Source organism: Protopterus annectens, chromosome 8.part0, assembly GCF_019279795.1.
Source record: "Protopterus annectens isolate FY-2018-M chromosome 8.part0, PAN1.0, whole genome shotgun sequence".
Classification (NCBI taxonomy): Eukaryota; Metazoa; Chordata; order Ceratodontiformes; family Protopteridae; genus Protopterus; species Protopterus annectens.
This window is the reverse complement of record NC_056741.1, coordinates 1090616344-1090642297: the sequence shown is the minus strand read 5'-3', so window position 1 is coordinate 1090642297 and position 25954 is coordinate 1090616344. Positions and strand designations below refer to the sequence as shown.

At 35.2% G+C, this 25954-nt stretch overlaps 1 protein-coding gene across 2 annotated transcripts in view; it reads right to left on the bottom strand.

Moving 5' to 3' along the window:
- Positions 1–25954, bottom strand: part of KCNN4 (potassium calcium-activated channel subfamily N member 4) — a 785842-nt gene that overhangs the window by 567372 nt on the left and 192516 nt on the right. Inside the window, exon 2 of one of the 2 annotated variants that reach the window (XM_044080550.1) lies at positions 21602–21664. In XM_044080550.1, coding sequence (XP_043936485.1) covers positions 21602–21664 — 63 coding nt within the window. The remainder of the gene's footprint in view (positions 1–21601; positions 21665–25954) is intronic. The other variant, XM_044080551.1, reaches the window with a different exon arrangement.

Below are 25954 nucleotides of genomic sequence, written 5' to 3'. Positions count from 1 at the left end.
GAAACATGTTCCTGAATAGAGGCTACCCGGAAGAGCTCATTGATAGAGTTTCCAAAGAAGTCAGTGATGGGAGGAAAGGAAGGTTTGCCCCTGTATTGGGTAAAATTGAAGATGTTGCAACTCAACAAGTCACAAACAAGAAAATAGATGGGTTAAATAATGAATTCGTATCAGGTATCATTACCACATATGATGGACAAGCGGGTGTGATCAAAAGAATTTTTGACAAAGAGTGGATTAACTTTTCTAAAGTTTCTGACTTAAATCACATTTTCCAGGGTGAAATAAAACATATTTATAGGAAAGGGAACACCCTGAAGGATATTTTTGAAAGAGGTAGTAAAGGGAATTCAAGGTTAGCAGGTACAAACAAAAAAGCTGGTGTATTTAAATGTGGTGCTTGTAATTATTGTTCTTATTTGATTACTGGGGATACCATTACTTTACCTGCCAGAAATAACAAAATTTTAACTTTAAAAACTTTTGCGAATTGTAACACAAAAGGGATTATTTATGTTGGGTTATGTAAAAAATGTAATGCTTTTTACATTGGCAAGAGTGAAAGAAAGGTTAAGCAGAGAATTTATGAGCACACCTATGATATTCGTATAAAATGTGAAACAAATTCTCTGTACAAACACACAAAAACTTGTCCTGAAGCTGAATTTCAGTTTTTTATATTAGAGGTTGTGCCAAAGGACCCCAGGGGCGGTATGTGGGAGACTTTGGTTGAATACAGGGAATTATACTGGCAAGTGGTGTTGGAGGCCAGTAAATTCCCTGGTTTAAATGACATGATCTCACTTGCCCCTGTATTAAAAATGAGATCAGCAAAATTGTGACTTTAATGTGTAATAATCCTCCTTGTCAGTAGAGGGCAGTAACTCAATGCATTTCTATGTACAATGATTGTTTTTACTGGCTGTTTTTTAAAATTTGGATGAGTATATAAAAGCAGTTAACTGAATGTATTAGTGTAATCTGATGAAGTTGTGGACGAAAACGTATGGTGATTTGATTCAGCGTTATTTTTTCGAGTGAACTGTTCGGCTTAATAAATTTGTTTGCCTACCTAGCAGTGGTTCAGGGTGCTTTGTTTCTGCTTACTGGTTTGTGCTGCATCCTCCGTTTTTTGGTTACCTATGATTGAGTACAATGCCCCATTCGGAATGTATCTGACCCGACACCTGCAGCAGCTGGAAAGGCCCCAAAAGTTCCTCACCAAAAGGATAAAGGGTCTCAAAAATATGTCTTATGCTGCCCGACTGAAAGAACTCCAGCTCTATTCAGTCTCATACCGCTTGCTCAGAGGTGACCTGTGCCTGACATATAAGGCCATGTCAAACCCTGATTTGATGAATATGCTTCACCTCAAAAAATCTAGATCCCTCAGAACCACAAGGGCGGGAGACTTAAACCTTGACACGGTTATTAATAGAATGTGCTGGAGGGACAGATTCATCACCCAGAGACTCCCTATGCTGTGGAACAAAATCCCGGTACATGTGAGGCAGAGCACCTCGCTGGCCTTGTTCAAGAGGAATCTTGACCAATGGATGGGGGATCGCAGATATACCCCAGGGATTACTTCAGTGTCACTGCTTGACAGAGGCACAGCAAAATAATAGGCATAGTTTTATTCAAACTAAAGGGGTGGCGAAAGCCAAATAACTATGGGCTAGGCTTATAAATGCCCTTGGGCAGATGGCCTAGTACGAACCTATGAACCTATGAACCTAATTAGCCTTCAAGGGTGTTAAAATGGCTTGCACATCTGCATCTTGCAGTGGCATAGCCAATTAATGTTAAATCATTTCAAGAAGCATGTACTTGGGAGTTGGGATCAGGGAGAGATCATTCAGTCAACTGCTATTTGTCAATTAGCAGTTCTTACTTTTGCATGGTGTACTTAACATCGTTACTTGTTCATTTCCATTAAAACGTATTACATTGATAAGTAGGTCTAGCCATCCAATAAGGACTGCTTAGCTGTTTCAGTACGTCCATTTCTTTGCTTGTTGAATAAACATTTGATCTTGGTTAACCATTAATTAAAGCCACACATTCCCATCACTCAGTGTATCGTGTATGTGCTGTACATTTTAAAGTCTTCCATTACCGTCAAAGAATGTTTATACTGACATGTTTCTCTAATGACAGCATTGTTAAATACTCTCTGAACACATGTACATATTGAACCCGTGCCCCTTGGTTTCATTCTTTTCTTCTAAAATGAATTTCCATCCTGTTTAGTTGTTTGAGGTGCATGCAAAGTTTTCTTCATTTTTTCTGATCTTGTCTTTTCCGCAAGAGTATAATTATTAAATTCCTTTAGTTTCTTTTTATATACCATTTAAAATTTAACTCACTCAGATGACTTGTATTTGCATGTCTCACATTTCTGACCTTATGTCTGCCAGTCTTCTGCTGTCTCAGACCTTTATTATTAAGCCTTCCATTGTAGTGGGTGATTCCCGTAATATAAACTGTTACAAAGATGTGTTCCCCCTTATTTGGTAGGAAGCCATGCCGGCTGTCAGGCCTAAGCCTTCACCTTAGCACTAGGGCTGGGTGCATAGCTCTCAACCTGCACACATTGAAAATATGAACAAAGGCCCTTGAAAAGTAGGAACAACTTGCTAAAAATCTGGATGTCTAATTAACATACCAAATAGTACATAGGGTTTCCCTTTACTGGTAGGAATGTGGGATACATCTCAGAAACACGTATTTAAGGGGGGGCGTGGCCAAGGATGAACACAGGATAGCAGCAGATTTCTTCAGCTCCACCAATTTCATTACATTGACAGGAATTAATTACTTAAAAAATTAATTTTTGAAGTAATTTTCTTTCTAAATATGTTTGTTTTATATAGTTCTTGAACTATATCTAAAAAAGAAAGGAAATGTTAATAATATTCCTGTCAGAAATTACTTTGGAAATTTTCCTGTCAGTTTATCAGTCTGAAATGAGTTCCAGTAAGACAAATTCTCAAGACTCCAGCATCAAGAAAGAACTTCAATCTCTGATAATTATAGTCCAGCAACTTACTGCTAAGATGGATAAAATGGATACTAAAATAGACACTTTCATAAAAAAACTACAAAACAAATAGACTTGTTACATATGGACCTGCAACAACAGAAGATCCAGATGACAGGCATAGAAGAAGTTGTGAATGACATGGAAAATAGAATACAAGAAGAGGAAATCAACATTGAGTTTCTGCTGAAACAAAATACACATTTACAAACAAAGCTGGATGACCTGGAAAATAGATCTAGGCAATAACATTAGGATTTTTGGACTGCCAGAAAATATTGAAGGTAACAATATTACTTCTTTTTAACAACATGGCTCCCTAAAACTTTAGATTTACCAGAAGCATTCTCTTTGGTATCGAAAGAGCACATAGATCTATAGCTAATACTAACTCTAACAAAAACTATCCTAGATCAGTTATAGTTAGATTTCTATCATCTTTTGATAAAGAGATGGTTCTTAAATCTGCTTGGGCTAAAGCTCCTGTTAAGATTAATGAAACAACTGTGCGTTTTGACAATGACTATTCTTCCATGGTATTAGCTAAAAGAAAAGTTTTTCTGCCACTAATAAGGGAGCTTAAAAAAGCACAGTTTAAAACATACCTTCTGTTTCCTGCCAAGCTTAAAATCTTCCTTCCTGATGGTCCTAAAATTTTCGATGACTTAGACTCTGCTTTACTGTTTATCAAAAAAATAAGATTTTGGAAAAATAGAAGAAATGGAATGGGCTAGTCCTTCATTAAAGAGACTGGCAACTGAAACTTCGTGGAAGACTTCAGAGAAGAAGAAGAGACTAAAAAACAAATGATTTGTACTATGTTTTTTTTTTCCTCTCTCATCATTTTATTTTATTATTAATCTTTTTAAATATAGTTCCTGCATTTCCAAGAAGCAACAAATATTTTGAAAAAGATTTAATCAAAGTTATTCTCTGTGTGCAAAGAAATGTTTTGTTTCATAACTAGTCAAAATATCTGGAGATTTAATGGCAAGCTGTGATTTAACTTGTTTCTCTTTCTGAAGAGGAAAAATAAGGTCAGTAATTTGATACATTTTTTTTCCTTTAAAAGTTTATATATTCTTCAAATGCTATTCCTAATTATACTTTCTTGATTACACTGCTTATGCTTGTTTGTAAATAATCTGTCATGCTTTAACTAATAATAATTAGAACTAAATAATAGTAAAAAATATGTTTTATTTTTAACTCTATTAATATAAACAGTAAGTAACATTCTATTGTATATACTTCTTACAGCTTTCTCTTACATTTTTTTTATTTCTGCCTTACACCCTTTTACTTTCTACTCTCTTTTCTTTTCTTTATTAATATATAGAAATGCTTTTGATCATATAGACACAGTAAATAATAAGATTTGCATAGGAGTTGAGTTGGGACAAAAATGTTGAGTTTTGTTACTTATTAATAATTTTGGGCTTGATTTCACTTACATAGAGTCTGTAATAACCTGTAGAATGCATTGTGAAGGTTTTGTCATGTTTAGATGCATTTACACTGCTAAATGAATGTTTGTCACTAGTTTTAATAAGTTTCCGCCAAAATGTTAAGAGAGACAATCTGGGATGTGGGCTGTCTCATGCACAGTGTCCATGAGCTACTTCAAAAGCTTCAACTCTCAGAATTCTCACAGAGAAGCTGAAAGCAGCTAGTCTCACCTTTGACCTAGATATCACACTGACACATCACAGATACAGGAATGACACTACCTAATTATACTTTCTTGATTACACTGCTTATGCTTGTTTGTAAATAATCTGTCATGCTTTAACTAATAATAATTAGAACTAAATAATAGTAAATAATATGTTTTATTTTTAACTCTATTAATATAAACAGCAAGTAATATTCTATTGTATATACTTCTTATAGCTTTCTCTTACATTTTTTTTATTTCTGCCTTACACCCTTTTACTTTCTACTCTCTTTTTCTTTTCTTTATTAATATATAGAAATACTTTTGATCATATAGACACAGTAAATAATAAGATTCGCATAGGAGTTGAGTTAGGACAAAAATGTTGAGTTTTGTTACTTATTAATAATTTTGGGCTTGATTTCACTTACATAGAGTCTGTAATAACCTGTAGAATGCATTGTGAAGGTTTTGTCATGTTTAGATGCATTTACACTGCTAAATGAATGTTTGTCACTAGTTTTTAATAAGTTTCCCACCAAAATATTAAGAGAGACAATCTGGGATGTGGGCTGTCTCATGCACAGTGTCCATGAGCTACTTCAAAAGCTTCAACTCTCAGAATTCTCACAGAGAAGCTGAAAGCAGCTGGTCTCACCTTTGACCTAGATATCACACTGACACATCACAGATACAGGAATAGCAGATTAATAATATGTATTAAAAACCTATGTCCCAAACATATACATTACTATAACTCATTTAATTCATCTTATTGACAAGCATAAATAATTTTATAACTCTATACTGGAAGAAATTGTCATGTGATATATTTTAAAGCAGTAGTATAGCATGTTTGTAAAATCTGGTTACTAAAATGTGTTTGCTCTGCATTATTTTGTATAAAGCAGACAGATTTATTGAAGGAACAGCAATGTAAGATGGTGCTCAGTAAAGATACAACTCAGTGAGATCAGATATATATATATATATATATATATATATATATATATATATGTATGTGTGTGTGTGTTTGTATGTGTGTGTGTGTATGTGTGTGTGTGTTTGTGTGTATGTGTGTGTGTGTGTGTGTGTGTGTGTGTGTGTGTGTGTGTGTGTGTGTGTGTGTGTGTGTGTGTGTGTGTGTGTGTGTGTGTGTGTATGTGTGTGTGTGTATGCATGTGTATATATATATATATATATGTATATGTGTATATGTGTGTGTATGTGTGTATGTATGTATATATATATATATATATATATATATATATATATATATATGTGTGTGTGTGTGTGTGTGTGTGTGTGTGTGTGTATATGTGTGTATGTAGATATGTATATAAATGTTTCTGAGAATCTGCTTAACTATGAAGTATGATTTATAACAATTTCTATGAATACAATATTTTATTCTATTGGCAATAATGAGTTTGAGTAAATGCTCATATACAAGCAATTCAAGGTTTTTTTTGGAAGCTGTTAACTGTATTTACATGACAGAAAATAGATGCATCCTAATATATGTAATGTCTGAATCATATTAGCCAAAGTTTTTGATTTAAATGAATGTTAGAACTTATTTTTCTCTCCTCTTGATTTCTAACATCAAGATTATTTGAATGCTATTTGAATACAAGTGTTTTATATTACATGGATGTATATAGTAGTATGAACAGTTTAAAAAAAAAAAAAAAAAAAAGGTTTATTTTAGTTTATATGATGCTGTTTTACCAAATGTGTAGTCTTGTCTTGCTAGATAATTGAACTGAAAACTGTTAACTTCAGTTAAATATAACTAGTATTAAATTGATAAGGTGGTAGCTGACGACTGCTGCTTAGGGTAGGGGTTAACTTGAGTGGTAAATACTACTCTAAGTTGGAGTTTATAACTCCAGGCTGGATGCAAGGTTTAATCCTTACATTATTTTCACTTGTTCATTGTTATTTGTATATAGTTTTGACATCCACAATATATTTTGTACATTCATTGTCACTACAAACAAAATTGAATCCTATACTGAAATCCCATAAGAGATTCAATAAATACAGCTATATTTAAAGGTACACCTAAAGGAGGAGATGTAACATTACTTATCTTGTTATTTGTTATTTTGATCATAAGATTCTTAAGTTTTAAAAATGCCAAATGACATCTTTAAAAGGAATTTCTTTAAACATTAATGGATTGAATAATCCATGTAAAAGGGCAAGCCTAATAAGATACATTAATTTACATAAGGCCAACTTAGTCTTCCTACAAGAAACCCATCTCTTGAAAAAAGATATTGATAAACTAGCCACAAACAAATATACAGTATTGGTTAGTTCAGAGCACACTCAGAAAAAATGAGGAGTGGCTATTTTATGGAATAAAAGTATGCCCATTCCTAAAACCATTAAGTCTTATCAGGATGACAAAGGAATGTTTTGTATGGTTACAATACAAATTAATGGGAAGACTTACACTTTAATTAATGTATATTGGATACCTGGAATTGGTATTAATACAGTGAAACATCATCTTGATAAGATCATATCATTCTCTATAGGAGATATTATTTTAGCTGGTGACTTTAATTGTATACTACATGAAAGTGATACTACCACTATAGGAAAGAGAAGAATTACATCTAATGCAAAACATTTAAAGGATTTTGCTAATTCTTATCATTTGAATGATATTAATAATCAGATAGATTCAAAATCATTACCATACACCTTTTTTCTAACAGATACAAAACTTATTCAAAAATAGATAGGGTCTTTATTTCTAACCAGATGGTAACAGATTTAATTAATTCCAAAATCATTTCATGTCCTATATCTGATCATAATTCAATTGTTTTTGAATTCATGATAAAAAATACTCATAATGTTCAGATCAAAAGGATACCAGCATACTTAACTCAACTAAAAGACTATAAAGAATATATACTTTCAGAAGTAAAACATTTTTTAGACATAAATAACACTCCTGAAGTCTCCATTGTTTATGTTTGGGATGCCTTAAAATCATATCTATATGGACAAAGTATCAGATGGTATAATAATAAAAGGAAATCTTGGGATAAGGAATTGTTAGATATTCAAAGTAAATTAGACTCTTATAAACATAATAATAAAGAAAATATTATGGACAAGAAAGTTATTGAAGAAATAAACAAACTAAATGAGAAATACAAAGAAATTTTAACTCATAAAGTTAAAATAACTTTAGAGAAATACAAGTTTTTGTCTTATTCAATAAGCCCCAAATACTTACATAGACTTAAAAATAAAACAAAAAGGTTGAATAAACAAAACCATATCAAAGAAATCTTTTCTCTAAGGAAAAAGAATGTTTCTAGTATACCAGAAATACTAGATGAATTTAGAAATCACTTTCACAAAATTAACCATAATAATATTAACATGGAACCTAAAGATAAAATAAAGGAGTTTATAACCACAAATATGAATAAAAGCTTAATAAACAACAGATTAAACTATTGGACAAGAGTATTTCATATACAGAAGTTATTACACAAATAAATAAGCTTAAATCAAACAAAGCACCGGGTAATGATGGTATTATACCAGAGATATATAAAATCTTTTCTAAAAATACATATTCATTAATACATAAGGTTTTTATTTTGGCCCAAACTGAGTTAATAACCCCCCCCCCCATCTTGGCAACATACATTTATTTCGCCAATTTTAAAACCTAATAAAGATCCAACTAGATGTTCTTTATATCGGCCCATCTCATTACTTAATGTTGATTATAAAATGTTTATGAATATCTTTGCTGATAGATTGAAGACAATCATTCCTGGCATTATAGATATAGATCAGACAGGCTTCATTGTAAATAGAAATACTTTTGATAATATAAGAAGAACTTTAACATTAATAGATTTTGCAAATAGGAAAAGAAAGATTTAACACTTATTAGTCTTGATATAAGTTCAGCATTTGATTCAGTAAGTTGGGACTATCTGTTTACCTTAATGAAGTGCACAAACTTCTTGGATGCATTTGTAAATCTAATTGAACATTTATACAAAGGAACGTTGGCTTATATTAAGGTAGGAACATATGTTTCACAAAAATACCCATTCTTAAAGGTACAAAACAAGGATGTCCACTTTCTCCACTATTATTCACTTTAGTAATGGAGCCTTGGGCTAATTTGATCAGAAACAGTACTGACATAGAGGGTTTTGAAATAGATGAAAATACAACATCCAAAATTCAACTTTTGCAGATGATGTTCTAATTACATCAGCAGGATCTAATTCTTCTATACAGTCTCTATTTGATAACATGATGAATTATAAAAGTATTTCTGGTTTAATATTCAATGAAGAAAAACTAAAATATTACCTATATATACACGAAAAATATTCTCATTAGTGATTTTACTAAATATGTACCCAATTCAGGTCAGATAACTTATTTAGGTATAATACTATCTAAAGATATTAAATCTATTATATATAATAATTATAATACCTGTTTTCTTAATATACAAAATCTTTTTAATACCTGGAATAATATGTTTTTTACTATGGAGGAGAGACTTACAATTATTAAAATAATAATATTCCCCAAGATTTTATACTTAATACAATCAATAATACTTCCACCTACAAAAATAATTATCAAGAAACTGAACACACTAATGTTACATTTCTTATGGGCACCTAATAGACCTAAGATTGCATTAAAGAAACATACTAATAGCTGGTCTCAAGGGGGTATTTCTTTTCCAGACTTTAATTTATATACTATCTCTTCTATTGTAAAAGTTATTACTTTATTAATAGATCAGTATATGTCACAAAATGGAAAGATTATTGGGAGCTAATTAGTATACACTTCATGAAAATCTCCTTAACACATAAAAATATGATTGTAAATAACTCCATGTTATGGTTACTAAAGGAATTTTGTACTTCACCTATTACACCTAAACATATGGTTTGTTACCCATTAAATATTATTATTAGTTATCGTAACTTTATATTCATGCACCCTAAGTATAGGGAATGGAATTTTATTGTATTTCCTATAATGTATACTCAGGGTATGCTTTTGTCATCTACTTCTGAAGGAACTCATTTAGCTATAGATAATGATCTAAAGTACTGGTATCAGTTGATATCTGATAATAAAGTTAAAAATCTAGATTTCTTAAAACAAGAATTTGATCTAAGAGAAACTTGCTGGTTAGAGGTTCAGACCTTTAGACAACATCTCATTAATAAAATAGATTTAATGTCTATAACTGTTAAAGAATCTATTCCAACACTGATTGATTACTTGATATTAAATTTACAACATAAAGTTTCTGATAAAGGTAAACTTTCATACATACATAAAGTCATCAGACAAGAAACTTTTTACAGTGTAGATTCATACTGGAATTATTTCACTTCTATTAATGGGGACCCACCAATTCAACAAGATAAACAATATATATTGGAATCTGCTTATAGAACTACGTCTTCCATTGTCTGGAGACTTTATACATGGAAATTTTACATAGATCTTTGTATACACCTTTGATGATGAATAAAATAAATAATAAAGATAATCTATGTAAGAGATGTAATGTAGAAATGAATGCTGACTGGGCTCATATGTTTTATGACTGTATAAAATTGAAAGAATACTGGAAGTCAATTAATGAATTTTTGCAGGCTCTTTTTACAGATAATTTCATTATTTCTAAATCTCTTATATTATTCAACACACCTGTACCTCAAAGTGTTAAAAAGGTTAAGCTTCCCTTGTTATGGTCTATTCTAGCAGTGGCTAGGAAAATAATAACTAGAAATTGGATTTCAGATACACCTCCTTCGTTCAATGAATTTAAAAATGTTATGAATATAGTGTGCCATATGGAAATAAACACAATTAGGACTAGAACAAATAGAAAAACATCTTATTTTATTGTATGGGATAATTTACAAAATTTGTTAAAAAATTTTAATTTCAATAGCATGGTATTTTAGTTTAATTAATTGATCTGATTGTAGTGGATGTCTTTGTAAATACTTTAGTTGTTTTGTTGAATATTATAATAATACCTATTTTTAATTACTTGTGTAAAATTGTTATGATATTTCTCTTATATGTTAAAACAATAAACCTGTTTTGAAAAAAAAAAGAAACACGTATTTAAAAAACAGAGAGTGACAAAAACGATGAAAAATATAAGAACCTTATCAAAGAGACAGTGTAAAATCTATATACTTTAATGAACTGCATCACAAAGTTCAACCACAAAAGGTCATCTTTTTTTGCTTCAGAAAAAGGGAGATGTAAGATATGTATCCTCTTTCTTTAAATTATGTAATGGGGCTTTTTGTGTACTAGACAGCTTCAAAAATCACAAGTGTTGAGGGGGATTCAATAAATTGTCTGAAGGGGTAAAACTGAAAATAGGGACATACCTCCAAAAATAAGGACATCCTAAATAAATCAGGTCTGACAACAGGAACATTCTCCCAACACAGGGACATTTAAGAGGTCTGGCTAGGTGCCCAAGCACCTCACCATGCTATGAGATTTTAATGCACACACCCGGCATTCTCTTGGAATAAGGATACAATGGCATCATAATGCTTTATGTCTTCTTCTAGCATGTTAGCATTCATTATCTGCTCATGTTTTGTGTTAATTGCCAATCTGTAAGAGCTCCCTCCTTAGCCTCTGCAAAAATATTAAGTTCTACATGTCTAATCCCTCCCCTCACCCAAGATAGGAGAGAAAGCCCTTGGCTACTTAATCCTATATCTTCCATTCTACTAGGTGGTACTCAAAATGAAATTCAGTCATGGGCAGCAGCATTGCTGATAGAAATGTAAGCTCTGTACTAATAAGCAAGCTGCATTTGTTAAAAAAACTTTTTTGCAGATGCTGCCTTCTTGGATTTAACTTGAGATATCTGAGCATCTATATTACATTTACCCGTTCTTTCTATACCTTACACAGAGCATCTGTAGCAAATCTATAACATTTTAATTATTATATACAGAAATGCCTTTATTTTGCCTAAGTATTGTCATAAAAAGGGGTCTGCAGAAATATAAACTATATTCCATATGATGTCTCTTTAAATAAATAGCATGTAGAAAACTTTGCACAATATTCTACTAAAAGTAGTTGCTCTTCATCTCAATATACTGTTAATCCTGTTTACTATGATTTGACAGATTTTACTTGGGTTAATATACCATTATTAAAGATCCTGTTCTGTTGGCATTGCCAGTACGTCCTCCTGCACAGTATGTATTTCTCCTGTGCTTTTGGTAAAAACAAAATGAAAACTCCAACAAAGCTTGAACTTCCACTGAGTGACCTCCCAAAGCTCTTGTATCAGAGACACATGGGATATATGCAACTAATCCTTATGAACATCAGGTGTTTCAGCTAATTCACAATTCTGAATGCCCATGACTTGTTTTGTTATTTCACTGGACAATTTCAGGCGAATAAAGCCAAATACCACTTGTAGTGGATATGCATACTTCAACCTTGTTATGACCTCATCAAGCACAGCACAAGCAGATAATTTGACTAAGCATTAGAAATACAGGGCTGTTATAGCCAGCTGATGTCCATTATCATTAGGGTCACCGCAAAAAATATCCCAAACAACAAACTAAAACAATAAGTAAGAAGGTCACTGAAAAAACAATCAGTAAAACAAAATGAAAACTCCAGCAAAACTAAAACTTCCACTGAGTGACCTCCCAAACCTCTTGTATCAGAGGCACATGGGATACATGCAAATAATCCTTACCTGTGCTTTTGGTTTAATTTTTGTCTTATTTTTTTCCAAAACTCCAAAGTCCTTTCATCAGCTTTCTGATCATGCTGCTTATGAGCTTTTTCAGAAGCATGGGTTGTTTGCTAAGAGATGTATATTTCCGACTGCTACAGAATTTCACTTATGAAGACAAGAAAGAATAAGAAAAGTCCTAAGCTTTGCCAGATTTACTAAAAACCCTCCTTTCCACACTAGGGTCCTCTATATATTGACATAAAAATGCATCTTTGATTTACTTTTTTTTCAGAGTTTGTTATCTTGCACCAGAGCACTTTTGTTCTAGAATGGAAATAAAGTCTGAATCAGGTAGTGAAATATATAATAGTATGGTGTCTCTATGGATTACCTTTCCTGTTTTCATAAGTCTTGTAATGTTTTTCTTTTTACTTTGGCATATTACTTTTTTGTCATAGATTTAAATATTTATAGTTCACAAGGCAGAGTCAGTGCCTGGACCATAATCACCTTGTTAGTACCTGCACAGATAGAGGACCCCATACCTCCTGTGGGGTTAAACATATCAGCCTAGGGACAAATTTACATAGAACAATCCAGATGTCAAGGTTTGCCTTCAAGGAAGTGGGGTATCACTCTGTTTTATATATTAACACAATTGTATACTGTAACATTATATACTTGCTAAGCTGCAATATATTACATGATGTGTTACTTACTAAATGGATCTATTTTCTGGAGTTACATGTGTTTACTTCTATATTTGTTTTTTTTTAAAGTTGTTATACACCAATTGAGTGAGTGAGAGTCACAGAAATGAATGTCGTGGTATAATCCAGATTGTGGCATGCAGTGTCGATCTGCCGTTCATGGCATAGCCTAGATTATGACATACAGTATAGCTCTGTCAGGGAAATTATTGCATATCACAGCCTTCCTAGGTACTGAATATATTATTTAGTCACATGGTATAACAATACGTTATGCTTTGTATTCTGAATGGACTTGCTACTTGCAGCATGTAACAAAGCTTGCATGATATTATGTTACACAAGTAGTATATCCTTCCCATGTAATGCACACTATCGCTCATGTGTAGGGTCTCCTCCCTGCTCCTCTAGATTTTATAATCTAGTGTCTAGGGTACCTCTCCCACATTATGTTTATGTCAGCATGGCTCATTTTTACTGGCACCTCAACTCCCCTCTTATTTATAAATATAATGCTCATTCTCTGGGGGTTCCCACCTTCCAGATGTGTGTATAATGCTTTTGTCCAGGGACAAGCCCTCCCACTTTCCATGTATGTATACAATGCTAACTAGCAAGGAATACTTCCACCTCTCATCTATTTGCCCTGCCCGGGGCACCCCTCTCCTACCTCTTACCTCTTTCGGTAGTACTGTTGGTGATAAACTGATTTACTCTAATAAATGACACATCCACAACCACACCCATGCCCACATACACACACAAGCACACACAGATACATGTTGGTCCAGATTGAGTCTGTAATATGCTACTTTTGCAGCAGTTTTAATGAAGTTTTATGAAGTGTGTATGCTACATACACATCAGCAGGCCTGGTATAAGCAGGACAATCAGATACAGGTACGTGAATGGGATGAAGCCATAAGCTGAGGTTCCTCTTAAAACACTGCATCCACTTTCACAGACAAGTGAAGATATAAATAAGGCCACTATACACTGAGAAAAAGAGGGTCAGATCTGGGGGTCGCAGAAGTGGTCCGCAGCCACTCTATGTCTGTGATGTTATGGCTTACAGTTGCCTATAGTGTTTGTATTTAACAATTCAAAGCATGGTAGAGCACATTATAGTCAGAGGTTCATTTACATTTTACTCTGACATGCTCTTCATCTTGCAGAAAATAGCTATAAATCCTTTATACTGACATACTGACTTTGTGCATTCTAGCATCGGCTCCTATATGTTAGGTTGTAGCATGGACTATAGATTCATAGGTATATACTAAGCTAATGACCACCAGGGTCTTTATAAGCTTAACCATGCAGCTCAACACAGTTGTGTCCCTACGCATCATGGAAATTTATTAAGTGGGGGTATGTTAGTGATGAACTTTCTAGAGATTATGTGGTGGGGGGTATGCTAGTTTGGGCATTACTGTCTGCTTCTGCTTATCAGAGACATGGGGAACAGACCTGGGATGAATTTCTGATTTCCCATCCATTGGTCAAAGTTACACTTAAATAGGTTTAGGGATGGACTCTACTTCACATGGATGTGGAGACTGTTCCAGAGCATGACAGTCCTCTGAGACATATATCTGTCTTGCCAACATGTGTTACTTATGCCACAATCAGAATTTAAATCCTTGGATATATTGGTTCTGATGCTGTTCATTTTGTGGCTATGCAAAAAGATATATCAGACCTCGATCTGAGGATGTCTTGTATACCAGGCATAGATTGTCTCTCGGTAACCTGTAGAAGACCAAGTATAGAGCTAAGGCTTTAAGGTGATCCACATAGGACAATGTGTTTGTACCCTAGATTCTCCTGGTAGGAAACCCTTGCAGGTATTTCATCTGTTGCATATGTCTGGTCAATTACATGTCAAAGGGGGTATTATGCTCAATGATGGTCAAATAAGGGCTGAATAAGATGGCACTATGACTTCCTTGAACCTGGATGACATGCCCTTACTTATAAGTGACGTAGAATGATTTTCTTACTACACTGACCACATTTGGTCTAAGACCAGATTACTCTTTACATATGTTCCCAGATCCATGACCACAAAGTCAGCTATTAGGAATGTCTTATCAATGAAGTAATTAGCTTGGGTGGTAGTTTCCCCAAAAATAATAAATGAGCACAGCAATTACTATGCCAGCATGTGTGTGTTTATAGGCAAGTACTAGGCTAACTGTCCTTGTAAGCTATTCTTAAGCCTAGCCAGTTTCCCTCAAAGGTGATACTCAAACCCTATACTTTGTGTCTGTGAGACAAACACCATAAACATAATGCCAACTCAACAACCCCAGAAGGGCATAAAGTTCTTGCAGAAAAATGCCAGTGTCCATTTGAACAATCTACAGAGAATAAAGCATAGCTTTATCAAAAATCTTGAGGTTTCATCACCTAATTTATAGTAAATGCTTAAGGCGATATGGATTATGCAGAGAAGAATGAGAGGTGTCCTTATTCATGTGCTGATCTCCCAATTAGAAGGGTGACAGTCGTAATGCTAAGTTGCATAAATAAAAAAAGTAAACTACAGTGAATGATGAAACCTGCTTTAACACCATTAAAGTGTTTTTGGAGCGAGGCATCACTCTTTTGTACCTCAGTGATTGGAGAGGGCTGTGCTACCTCATACACCTGCTCCTCATACATAGTAACCCTGATATCATTGTACCTCATTGCATAAGTTATAGTCAGAAATACAATAACCTTGGACTTATATTCCCATGTGAATATGAAAAGATTTTCTTTGCCTGATCACCAGGATAACATAGGGCACTTTTTTTCCTTCTGAGGAAGGACAGAGAGTTACATATTAATTGGTCCCATTTCCTTGACTCAAGGCTCACTTGTAAAGGTGAGTGAATAATTGCATAGCCTGGCCTGCCACACTGAATTGTCTTGGTTTGGTGTTTTGCCATAACTTGAAAACCGGACTTTAGACTTAATTTTCTATTTCACTGGTGCCTATCCCTTATTCGAGATTATTTGAACTAAGAGGTTTTTGAGTCCTTCCTTCTATCACTGTGATGGCATTTTATTATGGCATGTGTGGCTGGTTCTATTCTATTTTGGTCGCAGTAGCCCTCTTTTATTCCTGTGTGACCTTGCCTTTTCATGATAGCTACTATTTGTTTTGTAATGTGCTTTTGTTTTAGGCTTTCAGGCTGTAGCCTCTGATGAGGTCCTGGTCCTGTGTGACAAAAACGTATGTGTCCTTTGAGGGCTTGACTACAGGTGGGAGGTTTCTTCTTTCCCAGCTTGATTGTACAGGGGTTGCATTTGTCTTGGATAAGCAGAGATGTGATCTAGACCATGGGAAAGGCCCAGATAGTTGTGCACTAGTGGTGAAGGGGGTGACAGTTTTCTTTCTGCCCATTTGCTCTGGTAGGCTTTGTGAAGTTTGAGGATCATATAACAATAAAGAGCATTTCCCTACTATGGACAGATATGTATTTCTCATTTGATCTCCTTTACATGGAGGATACATTGTTTGAACTCATCCTTTGAGGTATCCCATTAAAGAAGCACCTTGGAGGTATATTCAGCATATATAAGTAATTCTTAAAATCATGCTCATTTTAATATCAGATGATACTAAATGTTAACATATCCAATCTTTCTTCATGCCAGTGCAATAGTGTAATTTGAAGAAACTAAGACACTTTGGTGTTAGATTAAAGAAGCACTGTAGTAATATAAAAATAAAAATATAAAAAAATCCACTTACATGACATGTTCTTAAATGCTAGAATTCCAGTAACTGAAATGTTAAAAAAATTAGTGTATTTATTTATTTAAGTTTGTTTACTGAGGTAGTACACTGATCACAACAGACCACTTACAGGCAAGATCCAGGTGAAGAAATTCATAAAAAAAATAAAAGCAAAATTAATTCATCAATACCCAGGTAATTAAAAAAGCTACAAAGTTCAGCAAATGACTAAAACAATGAGCAAATATTATGAAGGGAAAAACAAATCTGAATTAAATGAAGCAGTAAATATGAAAGAAAAGCAGAAGGTGAGAACAGAGGGTAGAACTAGAAGTGACGTAGGCAAGGAAGGAGTTAGGTGAAGTGTTCAGTGGAAAAGCACTTGCAGTCAGATTTTTAATGGAGGAGTCTTTTCTGATGTGTTTTGAAAGTGGGAAAATAGAACAGACATAATCCAGAAGGTTCGAGTCAAATCTGGTATCTCACCTGAGACCCAGGGATGACAGGACTAACAAGAAACAGAGTACAAAGGATTAGTCCAGATAAAATCACTTTAGCTAGCAGATATACGAGACCCACTCTCTCTTTCTAATACTTTCCCTGTGGAAGGAAATTAGATGCCTTACTGAAGTTTCAAGTAATTTATTCAGCTTAGTAGATAGATGGATGAATGTTCTTGCTCTAATAAATTACATTAAACAGGAGGATTTATTTGCCTAATGCAGTTCTTGCTGGTCTGGAGAGAAAAGTGACATTTTCTGGGACCAGAAAAAAAAAAGAGAGTTAATCTTTTTCCAGGTGTTTTCATTGTGGTTATGGAAGTCAAGTTACTCTTCTAGCCAAGGTATGTAAAGTGGTTTACTATCAAATTTTCGAATGACACAAAAAAAATGTTCAAATACACGAATTCGAAACCTCACTTCCTGCATATTAATCAGTTAAGAATGTTGAAGTGTACGTAGTGAAAAGATCACATTCACACTTTCGACATTCTTTTTGCAGTTCAGTACTACAAATCCTAACACTTAACCCCCCTGCACCCCACATGTGGGGGGCTGCACTCCCCACATCCCCTGCAAACTATATATTGCTACTCTGAGATCGTACTTCAGTGGAGAAAAGGGAAAAGGGTAATTTCCCAATCCCCACTGTAGTGCAATCTCTACTCAAATCATCTACTACATATGTGTGAATGCACAGTGGCATTTGCTGTACTCAGCACTCATAGTAATGAAGGTCGGCAACACGGGAGGCAGCTGAATGACTTTAACATTCCTGTGTTTGCCGAACCTTCATTCTATGTTTTGATAGTAAATCTTTAAAGGACATATTCAAATGATTTTTTGTTGGAATTATTTTTATTGATTTTAAAATATAAGTATTAAAACAGAACATCATTAACAAACAACACAAACTGTAATAGAACAACTATTTACAAGGGTGTCTACCAAGTAACTACATGATCAATTATTCTTTATACCATTGTTGAAGAAATAGGGTAGGAAAACATTTCCATATTATTGATATATTTAGATTTGTTTATTCATCAGCTTTTTAAGCTTTACCCATATGTTGTAAGATGTAGTAACTGTAGACGTCCTCATCTTGATTGTTAACAGTTCATATTGACAGACATTGGTTGCCATATTTACAAATTCTTTCATGGTAGGGGTTTGCTCCCTTTTCCAATTTTTCATGATTGTCGTCCTTACTATTGAAAGAAGACTCCATAGTAGTGGGTAGTTTACTCTTGTTATACAGTCAGGAATTGGTATGTTGAACAAAATTAATGATTTAAATAATGTAAATTTATCATTGAATAAAGATTGCAAAAAATAAAATATACAGAGTAAGCACAACAGGAGTAATGCTTTGATATGGGTGTCTTTACTCCATAACATCATACATCTACCCATGAGCATACACACTAAAACCTACAGCCTCTCTGCTCCTGATCTCCACCCTGAAATGCTGTTGCTTTCTCATTACCTGTTGTCTTGAGCTGTAATTATTGCAGCTGTACCCAGCTTTATCACTTCTTTTTCATCTTTGGGTAGTGCTGTCTCTAGGATCTCAATAAATTACTTTCAGAAAATCATCAAGTCACCCTCCCTTCCCCAATATGTTTTCTTTAGTTTAGCTGTTTCCTCTCTCTCCGAGAACTTCTGGGAACATACACCCATATCCTGTCCCTACTATGGCACCAGCCCTCCCCTCCCTCCCCTGACTTGCTACTACTACCTGGCAACCTATTCTACATATGTGCATGTCACAGTGGAAAAAGTCCCGAAAGTTTATGATCTGTTTGAGTTTTAAGATAGAAAAAACAAGGGTATTTGCTATAGTTGCTCTTTATAAAGGATTATCTGATCCACAGAGATTTACTTTTAGGAAGTTATGGTTGCAGCTTCCATCAAATCCATCTTGTAGGATTTCAATAATGTTTGTTTTGTTATCACAGAAAAAAGTTTGAATGTCATTCTTGTCTTTGAAATAAAATGAAAACACCTGTAAGAGTCTTGATTACTGTAAATTAAGTAATTAAGTCAGGGTTTTTCAGATCAGTAGGTGTCAAGCAGGAATCATAGTAGGAAGTGAAACATATAATTTTCAGTAAAATTCAAACTAGCATATTTTACTACATTATACTTATACTTTCATTACATATTTTTGTGGAATTCACCAGAGCAGATGCTACAATGCCAAAATGACAGTTAGTCGAAATCAAGTCTATGACTAACTAGTCCTTTTGTTATGCCTCTAGTCTTATTTCCTTTATGTTACATTTCTCCAAACAAATATGCAGCTTGGTGACTTGAGTGTAGCATTGCAATTTGTGTGCTACTATGCTCACCACTGCAAGGTTCTACTCTTTTCCCCTGTTTTTTCAACTGAGGAGTTGTATTGTTAAGTGATTTGCTCAGAGTCACACAGTAGGCAAACAGAGATGGAAGGAATCAAACCCTGTACCTTTTTGGTTATAGGAGCTGATTATTAACAGTCCATAGACCTAATTTAATGCACTGTTTTACTTTGAAAGCTTCTAAAGCACAACATATATGCTTTTGCAGTCCTTTATCAATAAAGACTGGATGCTATTAATTTTTATAGACTTGTGATAGGCTGTCTCATGTCTCCTCAATTAGGAGTTCCTCAGAAATTACTTACTTTTGTTGGACTGAAAACAGTGATTGGTCAAATTGTGATGCACTGTTTTCTGAGGTTTCTCCTTTTTCCAGAGTTATGCACCCACAATAATGGTATATATAAGTTTGAAGGGTACAGAGATCCCTGCAAAAAAGGACTTTCAATCTGTGCCATTACATTTAACAGTGCATCTATGTTTCAATCATTTGTAATTGCAAAAGTGATTTCAAAATGATCATGCTCTGAAATGTCATAATGGATTATAATGTCTATCCAGAAAGCTTGTTCTGGGGCAACCAGCTGCTCTGAAATGGTAAAAAAAATCTATGCTATGAAATCTGTGACAATGAAATCCACATTATTCTGGAAGAACCATTAAGATCTGACCTTATTTAGGGGACTCCATAAGCTGAAGCAGTGACTGTTATACTATTTTCTTTTGCTGACCTGTTTTACTCTTGATACAATCATCCTGCTATGGTTTTTATTATTTTCCTTTTGATTGTTAGTGCTGTACCTTTGATCAATACATGAGGTTGATATATATGTGAAATTAGCCAATGGAAGCATTTTGTATATATTGTATATAATGTGTGAATTTGTAATATGGTTGTGAAAAATAATAAAAAATGATTATTGAAAAAAAAAAACAATCATCCTGCCTTTAGTCTAATCAGCTGTTTCTAAATTAAACCGGACTAAGGCATTTGGCTCAATGAATCTTCATGCTCAAAATGGCTGCTGCAAAGCAAGTTATGAGATGGCAAGCCATCCCTTCTCTAGCCTCCAAAGTGTGGAACTCAGTCTCAACTGCATTCTTGAACATGTTGCTTTCTTACAACTTATGCAAAGAAGCTTTTCAATCCCCTGTGGATTTGTAAGAGCTCTTGTAACTTTGCCTAGCACTCAACACATGTTAATACAAATCATACTGTGCAACTCGGCATGTAAAAATCAACTACCAATCATTAGCGGACCGGAGTTCCGCTGTGGCGACCCCTAACCGGGAAAAGCCGAAAGACACAAACAAACATACTGTACAAGCTCTCTGTAAAGCCAAATAATGTACTACTCCATTTTAAGTGTTGAAACAAATGTTTTTGCACTATGGTATCACATACTTTGCTTCATTTTTTGGCCCAGGCTACAGTAGATATATGTGTTGCTGATTACATACTGCATAATTAGACCAAGTCACTCACTCTCTGATCCAAAGATCACTCACTCACTCAATTTGCACAACATCCAGTCATTTGTAATGCTATCTGCAACTAATAAATCATGAAAAAAATGCAGTGTCACAAAAGCAACTTAGATGTCATTTATAGGTCATGCAGCTCATGATGATGGCATTTTTTTTTAGTTTGCCTAGTTTTCCTTTTCTGTTATAGCATAGTCAAAATAATAGAAGTGGGAAATTTAGTCCTTTAGAAAGTAAGGCAGTATTCTACCAAACTAAGTGGCAGATGTCATTTAGTAGCTTAAACCATCATTTTCATGAAGACTGAAGAATATTGTTAAAACATGTTAAACTTACCTCTGAATGAGCTTCTCCTTTGGTTGTTGATGTAGGCAGCAAACTGAGGCTGTAATTTTCCTGCTGAAGAAAGAAAAAATCTGTTTTAAAATATAGATGATTTGTTCAGCCAACAGCAGATGTCAAAACACAAGCATTGGGCTAAGTGAAGCCATCACAGTCTGCACGAGATATAATTTTATAGATGGTATTTTTAAGTATAATATTCAACACTGCTTTAAAAACTATCACAGGAACTTACAATCTTTATATAACACAGCTAGTGTGTAAGCCATATCAGTGGCAGTTTACAGACAGAAAGCAGAGACACATTATGTTTGAAAATAAGGGACTGCAATATGTTTTATAATGCAAGCAATGGACTCCATCCATGTCTGAGTCCTATATGTAAAAATAGATGCTGCATCCTTGACATATCATTCCCAATTCTGCAAATCTTTATTTGTAATGCACCTTTCCAATACTAAAGTGCACAACAGAGTAAAATATATAAACATGACAGACAAAACATACTATATTAAGCACATAAAATCATGCACATTATGCAGTATACATACATAAAAAGACTCAAAATAAACACAAATAAATACACACACAGGCACACATATGCACATATCAACTGTGTGTATGTGTGTGTGTGTGTGTGTGTGTGTGTGTGTGTGTGTGTGTTTGTGTGTGTGTGTAGACAGACAAACAGACTATCCCCCGGATTCATGAAGTTCGGCGCAAGTACGGCGGTAGGCTTGCGCTGACAGTGCAGCGTGAAGATGGTGCAGTAGCGCCAAATGCATATTAATGAAGGCGCTTTGCCGACACAGCCACATGCACAGGAAAGGAGCGCGAGTGTATAGGGTGTGTTGAAGTGCCGCACGGAGGCGTGAAAATGGCAGCTGTCGACGTGCAACCTAAAATGCTTGCATATAACAAGTTGCAAGATAGTAATCACATCTGTCAGTGTCCGTGGATACTGAAACGTATGCAAAGCATGCAAGAAAGTAGCTGCGAACACAAAGTGAAGAAGCAAACACAAATGCACGGTAGGGAATAACGGGTCCCTATCCCGCGAACAAATGACATGGAAGACCGTGTGGCTGTAACCCAATACAGTGTAGATAGCTATATGAAGTGGAAGTGAAACACATCATATGTTAATGAGCTGCCAGTAGGTACATCCAGCCCAATGGTGAGGGTCACCAGCTGACCCATAATGTGAGGGAGGGTACACAGCTGGGCAGATGTGTCCATAACAAAATACATGAGAAATGTAGATATCTAGCGACCGTATGTCCAAATCATATCCCACAAGGCATGTAATAGTCACATACAAAAGGTATGTCCATATTTCACATACCAAATGTGATAGGAAATAGAATAAGCATGTAAACGAAACCGAAGGAGCATATAAACAGCTACAACAATAAGGACACATGTAGGCTGAAAGGAACAGTATTATCCGTACCATCGACTAGGATTAACACCTGTCCCACTTTGCGAGCGACAGTCCCTCTTTGGGCAGTTGTGTCCTGACAAAAACTTGTAAAAATGGCAAATGTCCTGAGAGTATAGGACAAAATTATTCCCTATACGTTATGTAATAGTTGCATTAAACAGTTTTTCTGTATCTAAATTACATAAATGTTATAAGAAACAGAATAAGCAACTAAAATGCTACAAGAATAAGCTTTTATATAGGCAATAATTTTAAGTTCTATCCTTTGTACTGACTGTGGGTATGTGTCGGCCTGTACAATGTGATGTTTGTACCAAAAATGTCTCACTTTGGCCAATTGAAAAGGTGGCAACCCTACCGTCGACTGTGGGGAGGTGTTGTCCACTACAGTCAGATATGTGTATGGAATATATCCCATCCTGGACATAGGAAAAGGTTGCATCCTACCAAAGAGTACAACAGGCTTCCAAAATCCGGAAGTCAGCGGTACAAGCCAAACTTGTCAGGATGTGTCACAGTCGAACGGGTAGTACCCGGGTATACCAACCATGTAATGATAGTTAAGTATGGGCGTGTACCTATGTGCGTGAGGTATAGCATGTGGAAAGCAAACATGGCAGGGTAGTCCACACAACCATACAGGTACCTGACACATGTAGGGTATTCAATGTGTTACTCTGGCCGTGTCATGGGCCAACAACCAAAGCAGTGATGTATGGGGTGTGAGGAATCTGTGTGTGTGGGGTGGATGGGTAATGGTACAATCCTCAAAGGCGATACTGTGTCATATGCAGAATAGGTGAACTGGAGGTGTATGAGGGAACAGCGGGTGAAGCTAAAAGAAACACAAACACATGTTTAAACAGCTGCAATACAAGCAGACAGGCCATACTGTTGAACAAAATCCCACAAACATATGAATATTGAAATGTGCGATACAAATGTATAGATATGTCACCGGCACATACCCACAGATTGGTCCTGATGGAACTGGCCATAACAAATGCAGCACACCTGGATGCATAATGGACTACCGAGCATCCCCTCCACATCACACAACCCGCTCCCGTACCTGAACGTCTACCAAAATCCAGCCGTACTTGGCCAACTGGTTTGGTGCAGCCACAGCTACACATTGTGACCACTACGCATATGTAGTAGGTAGTGTCACTCTAGGCAGTTGCAGGATTGCACACTATGTATCCCTTGCATGTAAAGCCCTCAGCACATTTTCGTATCTCCAAAAAGATGTTGGTTATCTCGCTTGTTGTGGATCGGTCCAATTTTTGGATATCCCTCATGGGATACGTAACCTGTGTTAACATTAGAATGGAAGACACGAAGTCCAGTCCTGTAGATATCTGGACAGAAGTTGGAATGTGCATTAGAGGTGCACGACACTGTCCAGCCCTAAGTGGTCATGCATAACCTACTACCCAGGATCAAACACCTGCCCGTGACGCACGTGTCCCGACACGAATAAGTGGGAGAATATATTGCACACATTTGCATAGTGGCAAATGGTATAAAGGTGTTGTAAGGCATAACCCTAATCTACTGTGTGAGGGACAATTAATGTGTGTGTAGGTGTGACCAACCATACCTGTCAACCTCTGAGAGCACGATATCTGGACAAAGCCATGAATAAAAGGCCCAAAAGTAGGGACAATTTGTAAAGATTGCTCTTAGAAACTTAGAAAGTTGATAGAATAACAGTTTGTACATTGGCATTAGTTTCCTGAAGAGTATGAAGTCTGAAACTCAACTGTCTGTCATTATGTTCTGACTTCAGTCTTTAATGATTAGCTACTGATTTGCCAGAAAACAACAGTGTATTCCAGAGGTCCATACATATTTACAGTAACAAACCTTCACATTTGTTTACTGTACTACTGCATACCTGTAGTTAATTCATGTCCTGAATAATAATCCTCATATGAATGAATACAGGAAATAGTCAAATGTGAATGGGAACACCCCTCACCGTGGATTATGTATTGTAACCACCCCCACCCATATTATGTATTGCCAACATAAAAAGCTGCTGACAGGTGCCGAAACACCTGTGTCTGTAAACACAGGTAAAAATGTATAAAAAGGACAAACTCTGTCCATGTGCTTTGTCTGACATTTGAACTCAGTCAGGGCAGCTCGGTTCACCAGGCGGACAAGCCTAAACCCAGATCACCACATGAACACCCTGACAATCAAAGACTTGCATGTGCCAGAACTATAAGCCTTGGAGTTCTGCATATTCTTGGAGTGATTAAATATGCAGCTTGGGTCCAGAGCAGTAGGGGAATAGGGAATGTGTAATATGTAGTACCGTGTTTTTCCCAGCAGGAGAATGGATGCCTGTGTTGTAAGTGAAGCGGTGAGGCATATGTTAATGTAGCTATGTACTATGGGTATGCATATAAATGAGTTGGAACACCAATAGTATAGTGGTTACAGCATCCGGCCAATGTGAATGCAGTCCCGGTTCAACTACGACTACAGCACATATAATTTTACAGTGTAATGAATGCGTCTGTGCTGTAAAGACATTTAAATATGTAAAGGTGAACGTGTGTTTCGCATATGTCTGTTAACCGGATTACAGATATTTTACTGGTACCGTCACAATTAATAAAGCCCACGTAAGCACAAAGACTTAGTAAACATATATAACCCACAATAAGGATATGCAAGTGCGCCTGCGCGTGTGTAATCCGCTCACAGCATAGCAAATGAATGCTGTTTTCTACACGTTATTTATATATCTAGATATGGATATATGTATTTGTGTATAGATATATATCCACAGACTTAAACTAAATAAAGAATGTACAGACATATATATATATATATATATATATATATATACACACCCACCCACATACATTAATTGATATATATATATA